This window comes from Stegostoma tigrinum, chromosome 10, assembly GCF_030684315.1.
Source record: "Stegostoma tigrinum isolate sSteTig4 chromosome 10, sSteTig4.hap1, whole genome shotgun sequence".
Taxonomy (NCBI): Eukaryota; Metazoa; Chordata; class Chondrichthyes; order Orectolobiformes; family Stegostomatidae; genus Stegostoma; species Stegostoma tigrinum.
The window spans coordinates 14,937,182-14,953,089 of NC_081363.1; the positions used below are offsets into that span (position 1 = coordinate 14,937,182).

Genomic DNA, 15,908 nt, shown 5'->3' on the forward strand with positions numbered 1-15,908 from the left:
ATCACAGTGTGAGGGGGTTTGAGAGAGTAACTATCACATTGTGAAGGGGTTTGAGAGAGTAACTGTCACAGTGTGAAGGGGTTTGAGAGAGTAACTATCACATTGTGAAGGGGTTTGAGAGAGTAACTGTCACAGTGTGAAGGGGTTTGAGAGAGTAACTGTCACAGTGTGAAGGGGTTTGAGAGAGTAACTATCACAGTGTGAAGTGGTTTGAGAGAGTAACTATCACAGAGTGAAGGGGTTTGAGAGAGTAACTGTCACAGTGTGAAGGGGTTTGAGAGTAACTATCACAGTGTGAAGGGGTTTGAGAGAGTAACTGTCACAGTATGAAGGGGTTTGAGAGAGTAACTGTCACAGTGTGAAGGGGTTTGAGAGAGTAACTATCACAGTGTGAGGGGGTTTGAGAGAGTAACTATCACATTGTGAAGGGGTTTGAGAGAGTAACTGTCACAGTGTGAAGGGGTTTGAGAGAGTAACTATCACAGTGTGAGGGGGTTTGAGAGAGTAACTGTCACAGTGTGAAGGGGTTTGAGAGAGTAACTATCACAGTGTGAAGGGGTTTGAGAGAGTAACTGTCACAGTGTGAAGGGGTTTGAGAGAGTAACTATCACATTGTGAAGGGGTTTGAGAGAGTAACTATCACAGTGTGAAGGGGTTTGAGAGAGTAACTGTCACAGTGTGAAGGTGTTTGAGAGAGTAACTGTCACAGTGTGAAGGGGTTTGAGAGTAACTATCACAGTGTGAAGGGGTTTGAGAGAGTAACTGTCACAGTGTGAAGGGGTTTGAGAGAGTAACTGTCACAGTGTGAAGGGGTTTGAGAGTAACTATCACAGTGTGAAGGGGTTTGAGAGAGTAACTGTCACAGTATGAAGGGGTTTGAGAGAGTAACTGTCACAGTGTGAAGGGGTTTGAGAGAGTAACTATCACAGTGTGAGGGGGTTTGAGAGAGTAACTGTCACAGTGTGAAGGTGTTTGAGAGAGTAACTATCACAGTGTGAAGGGGTTTGAGAGAGTAACTATCACATTGTGAAGGGGTTTGAGAGAGTAACTGTCACAGTGTGAAGGGGTTTGAGAGAGTAACTATCACAGTGTGAGGGGGTTTGAGAGAGTAACTGTCACAGTGTGAAGGGGTTTGAGAGAGTAACTATCACAGTGTGAAGGGGTTTGAGAGAGTAACTGTCACAGTATGAAGGGGTTTGAGAGAGTAACTATCACATTGTGAAGGGGTTTGAGAGAGTAACTATCACAGTGTGAAGGGGTTTGAGAGAGTAACTGTCACAGTATGAAGGGGTTTGAGAGAGTAACTGTCACAGTGTGAAGGGGTTTGAGAGAGTAACTGTCACAGTGTGAAGGGGTTTGAGAGAGTAACTGTCACAGTGTGAAGGGGTTTGAGAGAGTAACTATCACAGTATGAAGGGGTTTGAGAGAGTAACTGTCACAGTGTGAAGGGGTTTGAGAGAGTAACTATCACAGTGTGAACGGGTTTGAGAGAGTAACTATCACAGTGTGAAGGGGTTTGAGAGAGTAACTATCACAGTGTGAAGGGGTTTGAGAGAGTAACTATCACAGTGTGAAGGGGTTTGAGAGAGTAACTATCACAGTGTAAAGGGGTTTGATAGAGTAACTATCACAGTGTGAAGGGGTTTGATAGAGTAACTATCACAGTGTGAAGGGGTTTGAGAGAGTAACTGTCACAGTGTGAAGGGGTTTGATAGAGTAACTATCATAGTGTGAAGGGGTTTGATAGAGTAACTGTCACAGTGTGAAGGGGTTTGAGAGAGTAACTATCACAGTGTGAAGGGGTTTGAGAGAGTAACTGTCACAGTGTGAAGGGGTTTGAGAGAGTAACTGTCACAGTGTGAAGTGGTTTGAGAGAGTAACTGTCACAGTGTGAAGGAGTTTGAGAGAGTAACTGTCACAGTGTGAAGGGGTTTGAGAGAGTAACTGTCACAGTATGAAGGGGTTTGAGAGAGTAACTGTCACAGTGTGAAGGGGTTTGAGAGAGTAACTATCACAGTGTGAAGGTGTTTGAGAGAGTAACTATCACAGTGTGAGGGGGTTTGAGAGAGTAACTATCACATTGTGAAGGGGTTTGAGAGAGTAACTATCACAGTGTGAAGGGGTTTGAGAGAGTAACTATCACAGTATGAAGGGGTTTGAGAGTAACTATCACAGTGTGAACGGGTTTGAGAGAGTAACTATCACAGTGTGAAGGGGTTTGAGAGAGTAACTGTCACAGTGTGAAGGGGTTTGAGAGAGTAACTATCACAGTGTGAAGGGGTTTGAGAGAGCAACTATCACAGTGTAAAGGGGTTTGATAGAGTAACTATCACAGTGTGAAGGGGTTTGAGAGAGTAACTGTCACAGTGTGAAGGGGTTTGAGAGAGTAACTGTCACAGTGTGAAGGGGTTTGAGAGAGTAACTGTCACAGTGTGAAGGGGTTTGAGAGAGTAACTGTCACAGTGTGAAGGGGTTTGATAGAGTAACTATCATAGTGTGAAGGGGTTTGATAGAGTAACTGTCACAGTGTGAAGGGGTTTGAGAGAGTAACTATCACAGTGTGAAGGGGTTTGAGAGAGTAACTGTCACAGTGTGAAGGGGTTTGAGAGAGTAACTGTCACAGTGTGAAGGGGTTTGAGAGAGTAACTATCACAGTGTGAAGGGGTTTGAGAGAGTAACTGTCACAGTGTGAAGGGGTTTGAGAGTAACTATCACAGTGTGAAGGGGTTTGATAGAGTAACTATCACAGTGTAAAGGGGTTTGATAGAGTAACTATCACAGTGTGAAGGGGTTTGATAGAGTAACTATCACAGTGTGAAGGGGTTTGAGAGAGTAACTGTCACAGTGTGAAGGGGTTTGATAGAGTAACTATCATAGTGTGAAGGGGTTTGATAGAGTAACTGTCACAGTGTGAAGGGGTTTGAGAGAGTAACTATCACAGTGTGAAGGGGTTTGAGAGAGTAACTGTCACAGTGTGAAGGGGTTTGAGAGAGTAACTGTCACAGTGTGAAGGTGTTTGAGAGAGTAACTGTCACAGTGTGAAGGGGTTTGAGAGAGTAACTGTCACAGTGTGAAGTGGTTTGAGAGAGTAACTGTCACAGTGTGAAGGAGTTTGAGAGAGTAACTGTCACAGTGTGAAGGGGTTTGAGAGAGTAACTATCACAGTATGAAGGGGTTTGAGAGTAACTATCACAGTGTGAACGGGTTTGAGAGAGTAACTATCACAGTGTGAAGGGGTTTGAGAGAGTAACTATCACAGTATGAAGGGGTTTGAGAGTAACTATCACAGTGTGAAGGGGTTTGAGAGAGTAACTATCACAGTATGAAGGGGTTTGAGAGTAACTATCACAGTGTGAACGGGTTTGAGAGAGTAACTATCACAGTGTGAAGGGGTTTGAGAGAGTAACTATCACAGTGTGAAGGTGTTTGAGAGAGTAACTATCACAGTGTGAAGGGGTTTGAGAGAGTAACTATCACAGTGTGAAGGGGTTTGAGAGTAACTATCACAGTGTGAAGGGGTTTGATAGAGTAACTATCACAGTGTGAAGGGGTTTGAGAGAGTAACTGTCACAGTGTGAAGGGGTTTGATAGAGTAACTATCATAGTGTGAAGGGGTTTGATAGAGTAACTGTCACAGTGTGAAGGGGTTTGAGAGAGTAACTGTCACAGTATGAAGGGGTTTGAGAGAGTAACTATCACAGTGTGAAGGGGTTTGAGAGAGTAACTGTCACAGTGTGAAGGGGTTTGAGAGAGTAACTGTCACAGTGTGAAGTGGTTTGAGAGAGTAACTGTCACAGTGTGAAGGAGTTTGAGAGAGTAACTGTCACAGTGTGAAGGGGTTTGAGAGAGTAACTGTCACAGTATGAAGGGGTTTGAGAGAGTAACTGTCACAGTGTGAAGGGGTTTGAGAGAGTAACTATCACAGTGTGAAGGTGTTTGAGAGAGTAACTATCACAGTGTGAGGGGGTTTGAGAGAGTAACTATCACATTGTGAAGGGGTTTGAGAGAGTAACTATCACAGTGTGAAGGGGTTTGAGAGAGTAACTATCACAGTATGAAGGGGTTTGAGAGTAACTATCACAGTGTGAACGGGTTTGAGAGAGTAACTATCACAGTGTGAAGGGGTTTGAGAGAGTAACTGTCACAGTGTGAAGGGGTTTGAGAGAGTAACTATCACAGTGTGAAGGGGTTTGAGAGAGCAACTATCACAGTGTAAAGGGGTTTGATAGAGTAACTATCACAGTGTGAAGGGGTTTGAGAGAGTAACTGTCACAGTGTGAAGGGGTTTGAGAGAGTAACTGTCACAGTGTGAAGGGGTTTGAGAGAGTAACTGTCACAGTGTGAAGGGGTTTGAGAGAGTAACTGTCACAGTGTGAAGGGGTTTGATAGAGTAACTATCATAGTGTGAAGGGGTTTGATAGAGTAACTGTCACAGTGTGAAGGGGTTTGAGAGAGTAACTATCACAGTGTGAAGGGGTTTGAGAGAGTAACTGTCACAGTGTGAAGGGGTTTGAGAGAGTAACTGTCACAGTGTGAAGGGGTTTGAGAGAGTAACTATCACAGTGTGAAGGGGTTTGAGAGAGTAACTGTCACAGTGTGAAGGGGTTTGAGAGTAACTATCACAGTGTGAAGGGGTTTGATAGAGTAACTATCACAGTGTAAAGGGGTTTGATAGAGTAACTATCACAGTGTGAAGGGGTTTGATAGAGTAACTATCACAGTGTGAAGGGGTTTGAGAGAGTAACTGTCACAGTGTGAAGGGGTTTGATAGAGTAACTATCATAGTGTGAAGGGGTTTGATAGAGTAACTGTCACAGTGTGAAGGGGTTTGAGAGAGTAACTATCACAGTGTGAAGGGGTTTGAGAGAGTAACTGTCACAGTGTGAAGGGGTTTGAGAGAGTAACTGTCACAGTGTGAAGGTGTTTGAGAGAGTAACTGTCACAGTGTGAAGGGGTTTGAGAGAGTAACTGTCACAGTGTGAAGTGGTTTGAGAGAGTAACTGTCACAGTGTGAAGGAGTTTGAGAGAGTAACTGTCACAGTGTGAAGGGGTTTGAGAGAGTAACTATCACAGTATGAAGGGGTTTGAGAGTAACTATCACAGTGTGAACGGGTTTGAGAGAGTAACTATCACAGTGTGAAGGGGTTTGAGAGAGTAACTATCACAGTATGAAGGGGTTTGAGAGTAACTATCACAGTGTGAAGGGGTTTGAGAGAGTAACTATCACAGTATGAAGGGGTTTGAGAGTAACTATCACAGTGTGAACGGGTTTGAGAGAGTAACTATCACAGTGTGAAGGGGTTTGAGAGAGTAACTATCACAGTGTGAAGGTGTTTGAGAGAGTAACTATCACAGTGTGAAGGGGTTTGAGAGAGTAACTATCACAGTGTGAAGGGGTTTGAGAGTAACTATCACAGTGTGAAGGGGTTTGATAGAGTAACTATCACAGTGTGAAGGGGTTTGAGAGAGTAACTGTCACAGTGTGAAGGGGTTTGATAGAGTAACTATCATAGTGTGAAGGGGTTTGATAGAGTAACTGTCACAGTGTGAAGGGGTTTGAGAGAGTAACTGTCACAGTATGAAGGGGTTTGAGAGAGTAACTATCACAGTGTGAAGGGGTTTGAGAGAGTAACTGTCACAGTGTGAAGGGGTTTGAGAGAGTAACTGTCACAGTGTGAAGTGGTTTGAGAGAGTAACTGTCACAGTGTGAAGGAGTTTGAGAGAGTAACTGTCACAGTGTGAAGGGGTTTGAGAGAGTAACTGTCACAGTGTGAAGGGGTTTGAGAGAGTAACTGTCACAGTGTGAAGGGGTTTGAGAGAGTGGACTGTGGGAGGAAACCAGAGCACCTGGAGGAAACCAACGGAGACACAGGGAGAACATGCAAACTCCATACAGTTAGTCGCCTGAGGGTGGAATTGAACTTCGGTCTCTAGCATTGTGAGCCACAGGGCTAACTATTGTAAATGGAAAAGCCCTGGGCAAAATTGATGCATAGAGAGATCTGGGTGTTCAGGTCCATTGTTCCCTGAAGGTGGCAACGCAGGTCGATACAGTGGTCAGCAATGCAATACGGCATGCCTTCCTTCATCGGACAGGATACTGAGTACAAGAGTTGGCAGGTCATGTTACAGTTGTGTAAGACTTTGGTTTGGCCACATTTGGAGTACTGTGTGCAGTTCTGATCACCACATTACCAAAAGGATGTGGATGCTTTGGAGACGGTGCAGAGGAGGTTCACCAGGATGTTGCCTGGTATGGAGGGCGCTAGCTATGAAGAGAGGTTGAGTAGATTAGGATTATTTTCATTAGAAAGACGGAGATTGAAGGGGGACCTGATTGAAGTCTACAAAATCATGAGAGGTATAGACAGGGGGATAGCAAGAAGATGTTCCCAGAGTGGGGGACTCAATTACTAGGGGTCATGAGTTCAAGGTGAGAGGGGAAAGATTTAAGGGAGATATGCGTGGAAGGTTCTTTACACAGAGGGTGGTGGGTGCCTGGAACATGTTGCCAGCGGAGGTGGTAGAGGCGGGCATGATAGCATCATTTAAGATATATTTAGACAGATACATGAATGGGCAGGGAGCCGGGGGATATAGATCCTTGGAAAATAGGTGACAGATTTAGATAGTGGATCTGGATCAATGCAGGCTTGGAGGGCCGAAGGTCCTCTTCCTGTGCTGTACTTTTCTTTGTTCTTTGTTCTTTGCATTGCATAAATCTTTCAAAGAGCCAGCACAATGAGCCAGCACTTTCTGTGCTGTGAGTTATGATTATATATAAACTAGGAGCAGGGGTCGGTCGCTCGGCCCCTCAAGTCTGCTTCATTAAGATCGTGGCTGATCTGACTATTCAACATTCCTGCCTATTCCTAATAATCTTTCACCCCCTTTCTTACCAAGAACCTATCCACCTCTTAAAAATATTCAAAGACTTCCAGCAAGGAAGAGATTTCTGAAGACTCACGGCCTGCAGAGAACAGTGACCCCCTCGGCATTGATAGTCCCACAAGAGGATACATCCTCTTCACATTTACACTGTTAAGAGCACTCGGGACCTTACATGTTTCTGTCAGGTTGACACTTATCCTTCAAACCTCCAGCAGGTACAAGCCTGGCCTGTCCAGTCTCTCCTCACAAGACAATCTGCCCATTCCGGGTATTGGTCTGATGTGTACCATCTACAAGATTCACCACACATATCTATCAAGGCTCCTCAGACAGCACCTTTCAAACTCACAACCACTTCCATCCAGACGGACAAAGGCAGCAGATACATGGGAACACCACCCCCTGCAAGTTCCCCTCCAAGCCACTCACCATCCTGACTTGGAAATAGATCGGTCATTCCTTCACTGTCGCTGGGTCAGAATCCTGGAATTGCCTCCCTAAAAGGTATTGCGGGTCTGCCTACAGCAGGTGGACTGCAGCGGCCCAAGAAGGCAGCTCACCACCACCTTCTCAAGGGCAACTAGGGACAGGCAAGAAATGCTGACCAGCCAGCGACACCCACGAATTAATTTGAAAAAAAGCTTTCACTGATTATACAATAAACCCCATGAAGTATGGCATGGCTGCTCGTGAATTGCTCCAAAGCTGGCCTGCTTTAAATTGAGGTATGAGAACATTGGTGGAATAAGGAAGGGGCAATGATCTGTCATTGAGTCATTGAGATGAACAGCATGGAAACAGACCCTTTGGTCCAACTTGTCGATGCCAGCCAGATATCCTAAATTAATCTAGTCTCATTTGCCAGCATTTGGCCCATTATCCCTCTCAACCCTTCCAATTCATATACACATCCAGATACCTTTTTAAATGTTGTAATTGTACCCACCTCCACCACTTCCTCTGGCAGCTCATTCCATACACGCACCACCCTCTGCATGAAAAAGATGTCCCCTCAGGTCCCTTTTAAATCTTATCCCCCTCACCTTAAACCAATGCCCTTTAGTTTTGGACTCCGCTTCCCTGGGGAAAAGATCTCTATTTACCATATCCATGCCTCTTATGATTTTATAAACCTTTGTAAGGTCACCCCTCATTTCCAGGGAAAATAGCCCCAGCCGGTCCCTGTAGCTCAAACCCTCCGACCCTGGCAACGTCCTTTTAAATCTTTTCTAAACCCTTTCAAGTTTCCCAACATCCTTCCTATAGCAGGGAGACCAGAACTGCACACAGTATTCCGAAAGTGGCCTAACCTACGTCCTGTACTGCTGCAACATGATGTCCCAACTCCTACACTCACCACGCCGAACAAGATAGAGGAAGGTTGTGATACAGAATGTGAGAGAGTGCAGCATTGCCCGCAGCTTTGGAAGTGGGCCCCAATCTGTTGGATCCTGAAGATGGCTGTCCATGGGAGCTGGAAGGCAGAGACAGAAGGAACTGCACAAGATATTCAAGATCGATAAACACACCCACATCTCCTGCAGCAACCCAGTGAGCCGATGTCTAAACGATTTACTTCTGAATGATTTATCCAGATTTGTGACCCTCTTGATCCGTCTCTGTGTCAGTGAAGGGTCAGCCTCAATTGGGCTGTGGGATTTGGACAGAGTACTTTGTCTCGATTGAGCATGTTGGACGAGCTGGAAGATGACAAGCCCACTTGACAAAGCAAAGCTGTCACTTGATGTTGTTAATATTTTTCTCTCAAGGCCAGCTGTCATCTCCAAAGCTCCTGCATGTTAGGTCCTGTCTGATTTATTGAAAACTGTAGGAATTACATTCAGGTCAGATCATCTTTTGACTGTAAGGTGCACAGGACAGTCACTGGTGTGGGTTTTGCACTTCTAATTATAGGATCAGCAGCTGGTACCACATACCAGCAAGCCAATCAGCCCATCAAATTCATGCTAGCTCTTTCCAAAAGCTGTCTAGTTAGTCCCTACTCCCACCCCATATCCAGACAATTTTTTATTCCTACACATAATTATCCAAATCTCTTTTGAATGTCACTGTTGAATCTGTTTCCATAACCCTCATGCATTCCAGATCCTGAGCATTTAATTGAAGAAAATTTATGTTTTATGTCAATTGTGCCTGTGCGTATTTTGGAAACAGAATCTTCCTGGAGTACTGTGTCCAATCCTGGTTGCCCTTTCATAGGAAGGATATTATTCAGCTGGAGAAGTTTTAAAAAGATATTTATCTGGATGTTGCTGGGAGTGGAGGGTGTGAGTTCTAAGGAGAGGCTGAGGGGTGACCTTATAGAGGTTTATAAAATCATGAGGGGTACAGATAAGTGAATAACAAGTGTCCTTTCCCTGGGTTGGGGTGTTTCAAGACAAGAGGCCACATTTTAAGGTGACAGGAGAAAGATTTAAAAAGGACACAAGGGGTAACTTTTTTACTCAGAAAATGGTTTGTGTGTGGGCTGAATTTCCAGAGGAAGTGATGGATGCAGATACAGTCACAATGTTTAAAAGACATTTGGATAAGTTCACGAATAGGAAAGACATGGGATATGGTCCAAACGCAGGCAGGTGGGACTAGTTTAGTTTGGGAACATGGTCAGTATCGACTGGTTGGACCGAAGTGTCTGGCTCCCTGCTGTGTGAGGTATAAAATTCCTTTCAATAATTTCAAATTTGATTCTAACCTTACAGTTTCTGATATAATGGGATACAGAGACTGCGATTGTCAGGAAATGATGGAACCCAGGTAGATCCTGTTGGATGAACTGAGTTCCTTCCAGACCATTCAGCCATTGATTTGTGCGTATTGTCTGCTGTGTTCCCACTGTTTGAGTTCTGACACATACCGCGTTATCCAGTTAACAGTAAGGGTCTAAGAGATGGATGGGCTTTGGTGGAGGGGCAGGGGGTGCGGGGACACAAGGTAAAATTCAACTCAGAGTCCTCATTCTGAACCCTGACCACTATCTCCTGCTGAACAGCAGAGCCGTGTATCACCTCCCGGATCCTGCACTGTAATGTCACTGGCGCATTAGGCAAGTTCTCAAAAATGATGCTCACTTTTAGCTGAGCTGCTGAGCAGTTGCAGCAGGAGGTCCAGGCAAGTGTCTGTGAACATCTGGTTAAGGAAAGGGGATGCATTTAGGGAAGATGATGGCTATACGCTCACCACTTTAATGATCTAGCGACCCAGGTTAATATTCTGAGGCTCTGCATTCAAATCCTACAATAGCAGTTGATACGATTTTAGTCCAATTAGTTAAACCCTGAAATTTAAAGCTAGTGGGTGGCAAGCTATTGCCAACTTTGTTTAAAACCCATCCAGTTCAGTAATGTCACTTAGGGAAGGGAAGTCTGTCATTTTTGTCTGGCCTATATGTGACTCCAAGCACAAAGCAAAATGGTTAACTCTTAACTGCTCACTGAGCGATGGGCACCAAATGCTGGACTAGCCAGCGATGCCCATTTCCCAAGAAAGAACTAGAAGAAAAATCACAATATCCTCTTCTACAGTAACGTCTTGCATTTATAGATATTGTTGATCAAATGTTTTGGATGTGTACACCTCAGGTAGGATTTGAAACCAAATCCTTTACCTTAGAGTCGAGGACACTACTATTGCATCACAAGAGCCAAAATTATATACATTACATCATGGGCGTCACACTTCCAGAGCAGTTGGGGATTAAATCTGGACCTTCTGGCCCAGAGGTAGGGATATAACCACTGTGTTACAAGACCCCTTTAATTTTCAGAGTAAGGCTTGACCCATGACCTTTTAAAATCAGAAGTAAGAGTGCTAACCATTGAGCCATGGCTAAGCTGTGTGAAATGATGTAGTGCCTTTAACACAATAGAATGTTCCAATGTGTTTTGCCTGACTATTAGCAAACTAGATTTGACAGTGAGCCAAATATGTAGATATCAGGTGACCAATAACCAATTAAGAGGGTTTCAGGGAATGGCTTCTGAAGGGAAAGAGAAGTAGAAATCTAATGAGGTATTTCAGTGCTCAGGCAGCTTAGGCCATCCCTGCCGGTGGTGGGATGATGAAGTTTGGGAATGCTGAAGAGTGCAAAAATGGAGAGGTCCAGAATTTTGGCGGGGATTCTAGGATCAGATGTGGCTTCAGAGATAGGGAGGGGCATGGCCAGGGAGAGTTGTGCAAACAAGCACGAGAGTATTAACACTGAGTCCTTGCCTGGCCTCAGTCAAAGGCTCCTCGCACAAATAGTCTCCCTAGTTAAGAGGTTGTAAGGGGTGTCTGGAGGACAGTCAGTGATATAGAACCCAAACCTACATTGCCTGTGAGGATGAGGAGGAAAAGAAATCAATCGGACCAAAGATATGAAAAAGATTTCGAACTGTTATGAAGTTGGGTAGAGTATTCATGAGTTGGAAGGCAGGAAGTTGGAATTTGTCGGGCAAAGAGGGCTGTGGTCCCTTTAAGAGGTTGTGCTTTGTCAGTGTTTGGAAGTTTATAAATACAGGTGTACAGAGAGTGCCCGAATGGAAACATTTTGTATAGAAGAGCCAAGCAACACTGTTTCCAAGACAACAAGTTTGAATTTGACCACTTAAATTAAATTCCCTCCAGTGTGGAAACAGGCCCTGCAGCCCAAAAATCCACACTACCTCTTGAAGCATCCCACCCAGACCCATCCCCCTATAACCCACACACCCCTGCACACTACAGGCAATTTAGCATGACCAATCCACCTAGCCTGCACATCTTTGGACTGTGGGAGGAAACCGGAGCACCCGGAGGAAACCCACGCAGACACGGGAGAATGTGCAAACACCACACAGACAGTCACCCGAGGGTGGGAATCGAACCCGGGTCCCTGGCGCTGTGAGGCTGCAGTGCTAACCACTGAGCCACCGTGCTGCCCAATTAATTTAAACAAAGCACCTAGATACAGAAAGCCAAGTGAATTGAAATCTGATGGTGTTGACAGCTTGAAACCAATTGTATTATAAGAATTTGGTTACGTCATTACGGGTATATAAGACGAGGGCATTTGGAAAATTAGAGAGAGAGCCAATTGCCATCTGAAAGAGAGAACTAGTTGCCATCTGCCAGAATTGGCACCATTCATTTCTCAGAGAAAGCCCCTTGACTTAATCAAAGGTACCATGGTATTTTAGCTCAAAGTCTCCTTTGAAAAAGTTATAGAGATAAAATATCCCTGACAGCAGAATTATTGGAAGAAAGATACTTGTAAAGAGACTGGAGATGGCAGGATATTGCGAAAGCCGGTCTGTATGAACTTGGAGAGATTAAGTTATAATTTATTGTTTTTTATCAGTTGGGTTTTTATTAGTGGGACTTGTCATTATTTAAACAGCATTCAATTAGAATTTAGATCAGTTAGGGAGTAGTAAGTAGTCTCAGGGGGAATTGTTGGTATGTTAGCAATGTTGTTAACTTGGTCATTGTTGGGTTAAATAAATAAATAGTTTTTTAGTAAGTGGAGATCATGGATTTTCTTTCTCTTAACTACTCTTTTAATAGATTGCAAGGGTAAAGATGAGCTTCTCTGGGTGTTTTTGAAGGTAGTTATCAGAGGGGAACCCCTATTCCTGTAATAACAGAACGGGGCTTGTGCTTTAGTTTAATTATCAAAGGGGTTTGGCCTTTCCCCATCGTAACACAGTTTCTTCCTCTGTTCTTTGCAGACCATTTCTTCACTGGTGATGGAGCATACAGATCTGAAGAGGGATATTACCAGATCACGGGCAGGTTGGACGATGTTATTAACATCAGTGGCCATAGGCTGGGCACTGCTGAAATTGAAGGTGCAGTGGTAAGTGAAATGAAAGAACTAAAGTTGCTCCTGTAGATCATTTCTTTAATCCCCAGCAAGTGAGCACTTTTGAAGCTGGCGTTTCAATATCTGTGGGTGCTCTGAGTGTTGGTGGTGATGACAAGTCTACTCGATATTTGCTTACTTTGGCCACTTCAGGGGAATTTGAAAGTTAACCGACATTGATTGATTGATGAGAGGCAGTAAATCTCATAGAAATGAGGTCAAGGACATGGGCGAACCGGCTGAGTTTTTACAACATTCCATGGTCATGTTTATTGATACCATTATTTGTATTGGCATCTCTGTTTCTGTTTAAATGGAATCTACGTTAATCGGGCATGGTGGAAATTGAAGTCATAATTGCGACGTTTCAGTATGAGCTGGTGACACACTTCCATTCTTGTTGGGGTCTGATTGGTGGGATTTTATAAATTCTTCTGGTAAGGGTTTAGACATTGGACAAATAAAAGGGTACGGAGAGAAGGTAGGAATACGTCATTGAGTTAGAGGATCAGCCATGATCATATGGAATGGTGCAGCACAATTGATGGGCTGAATAGCTTACTCCTCTTCCTGTGTTTCTATTGATAATATCCAGGCCACATGTAATACAGATCATCCCCATAGCAAAGCTCTCTTTTGCTTTTTCCCTAACAGAGATTCTTTCAATTTAACATAATTGGATCCATTTGATGGGTCTGGAATTGCTTCTTTGCTCACCACTTTAGCAGGGAAGAGGCTGTACTCAATCAGTGCTGACACTCCAGCCATCGCTAGATTAGGACCTTTTTATAGATTACCCCAGAGACTGCCTGGAATGAGCAGCAGTCTCCTGTGAAAATTGAGCTGTGTTTCCTCAGTGCCCAGTTCACAGCCGGATTACTAAAACTTCTTCAGCCTAGATGGTCACAAAGTGAGGAGCTGGATGAGCACCACAGGCCAAGCAGCATCTGAGGAGTCACAAAAGCTGACGTTTTGACCCTAGGCCTGCTGTGTTCATCCAGCTCCACACTTTGTGATCTCAGATTCTCCCGCATCTGCTGTTCCCATTATCTCAGCCTAGATGGTGCTTGCATTAACCATCTCTGATTGATGTCAGGGTCTGAGCTGCCTGAGCTAGAAGCCTGTTTTGATCTGCCAAGCAAATTAAAATCACTGACTGCAAGATCTGTTTGAACTTTCAGAACCAACACCAAGCTGTGGCCGAATCTGCAGCCATTGGATGTGCCCATGAGGTCAAAGGGCAAGGTAAGGATAGCAATGAGAACATTCTGGTTTCTGTGAAGAAGCAGAAACAGGATAAACAGCGAAGCTGAATGATGGCTGCAGGCACTTTTGCTGCCAAAATTCACTTGGGTGTCAGACCTGAAGCCCCAGGTCCTCAGGGAACGGAGAGTAGTAACGTCGGAATGAGATAAACAAGGAGCCAGTGACCCACGCAATGTTTTCCTGTCTCAAACCCATATGCCTTCTCAATCAGGCGTGGATTAGGTTTACGTTTTGAGCATTTCAGCCACTGTGGGGAAGATCAGTGCTTGGTGTATAACTAACACCCAAATACTCTTGCTTCTTTTCTCAGGGTCCTACGTCTTCATTGTTCTGAAAGATGGGATGGTCATTGCTGAGGACGTCTTTGATAAGGAACTGAAAGACATTGTGTCCCAAAAGATAGCCAAATACGCTGTTCCTGATCAAGTCCAGGTAGTGATCTGATGTCAATCCCTGCTTTCTTGTGCCTGTTGTGCGTTGCGAACAGGATTGGTGCCAACTCCTGCCCAAAAGACTTTTCCCCAGGGCAGGATTGACTGCCACGAGGGGTCATAGTTTTAAGGTGTTAGGAGGAAGGTATAGAGGAGACGTCAGAGGAAGTTTCTTCACCCAGAGAGTTGTGAGTGCATGGAATAGTTTACTCGTGGTAGTCGTGGAAGTGGAGTCATTAGTGACATTTAAGCGACTGCTGGACATGCACATGGACAGCAGTGAATTGAGGGGAATGTAGGTTAGGTTATTTTAATTTTGGATTAGGATTATTCCACGGCACAACATCGTGGGCCGAAGGGCCTGTCCTGTGCTGTACTTTTCTAAAATGTTCATAATCAGTGGGACTGTCCATGTAAAATATCCATGGCATAGAACTACAGGAGCTCAGCAGTCTGATAGGATCATGCTTTGGCTTTCCAGTGGTTTGCACCATGGGGTATGAGGGTCTAAGTTGATGCTTCTGTTTCTTGCAAGTCGAGCTTAAAATGTGGTAATGTCATGTGGACAGATATAATGGTTTAACTGATTGTACTGTACGGTGGATGAAATAGCCTTTTGTCAGTGATGTCAGCTCCAGGACTTCTCTGCAGGAGTTCCTTGGGTTACTGTCCTAGGCCCAACCATCTTCAGCCGCATCATCAATGGCCTTCCCTCCATCATCAGATCAGAACGAAGGATGATTGCTGATGATTGGTGTTTTGTTCCGTTCAGAATTCTACAGATGGTGAAGCGATCGATGTTATCACACAGAAAGGCCAGAAAACATCCAGTTTGGGATAACTGGCAAGCAACATTTGTCCACTAGGATACCAGGCAATGACCATCTCCAACAAGAGAGAATCTAACCAACTTCCTTAATTACCATCATGCAAATGTCTAGCAAGGACAGTCTTTGGCCAAAATCATTCGGAAAGGAGAGAAGGAATGATGGAATGAGGAACCAATCACAGGCCACAAGAACAGATCAGAGGGAGGCTGGCAGTTCTGTGGTGAGCCCATCCATGCATTAAGAGCAGTGTAAGCCAGTCTGAATGGTCAATGTACAGAATCAACCTACTCACTGGGGCAGAACTAACCCAGACTGTGATGCAGAAGGGTCAGCCTAGACTTTGATGCAGAAAGACCAAACTAGACAGTGAGGCAGCAGAGTCAACCCAGACAGTGAAGCAGAGCCAATCTCGACACGAGGAAGGGTCAGTCTTGCTTGGTCTCCATCTACAAGACAAAAATTAAGAGTATGATGGAATACTTTGTACTTCCCTGGATTGGTGCAATTCCAACAACGCTAAGAAAATCAGCACTTTTGTTATGATCCTGGCTCAAGGTAATACTTAGACATGTCAGATTCCAGAGTGAACCCAGACTTGGTAGATTAATCCCCAGTAATATATTCTGCAGTTCATCACTAACAAGCTGT

The 15,908-nt window shown here is 44.4% G+C and overlaps 1 protein-coding gene across 2 annotated transcripts in view; it reads left to right on the top strand.

The window, feature by feature from the left end:
- The window catches only part of LOC125455530 (acetyl-coenzyme A synthetase 2-like, mitochondrial), a 77,178-nt gene that overhangs the window by 57,393 nt on the left and 3,877 nt on the right, over positions 1-15,908 (top strand). For both annotated transcript variants that reach the window (XM_059649034.1, XM_059649033.1), the window contains 3 exons: positions 12,600-12,727; positions 13,915-13,978; positions 14,310-14,431. In XM_059649034.1, the coding sequence (XP_059505017.1) occupies positions 12,600-12,727; positions 13,915-13,978; positions 14,310-14,431 (314 nt within the window). The remainder of the gene's footprint in view (positions 1-12,599; positions 12,728-13,914; positions 13,979-14,309; positions 14,432-15,908) is intronic.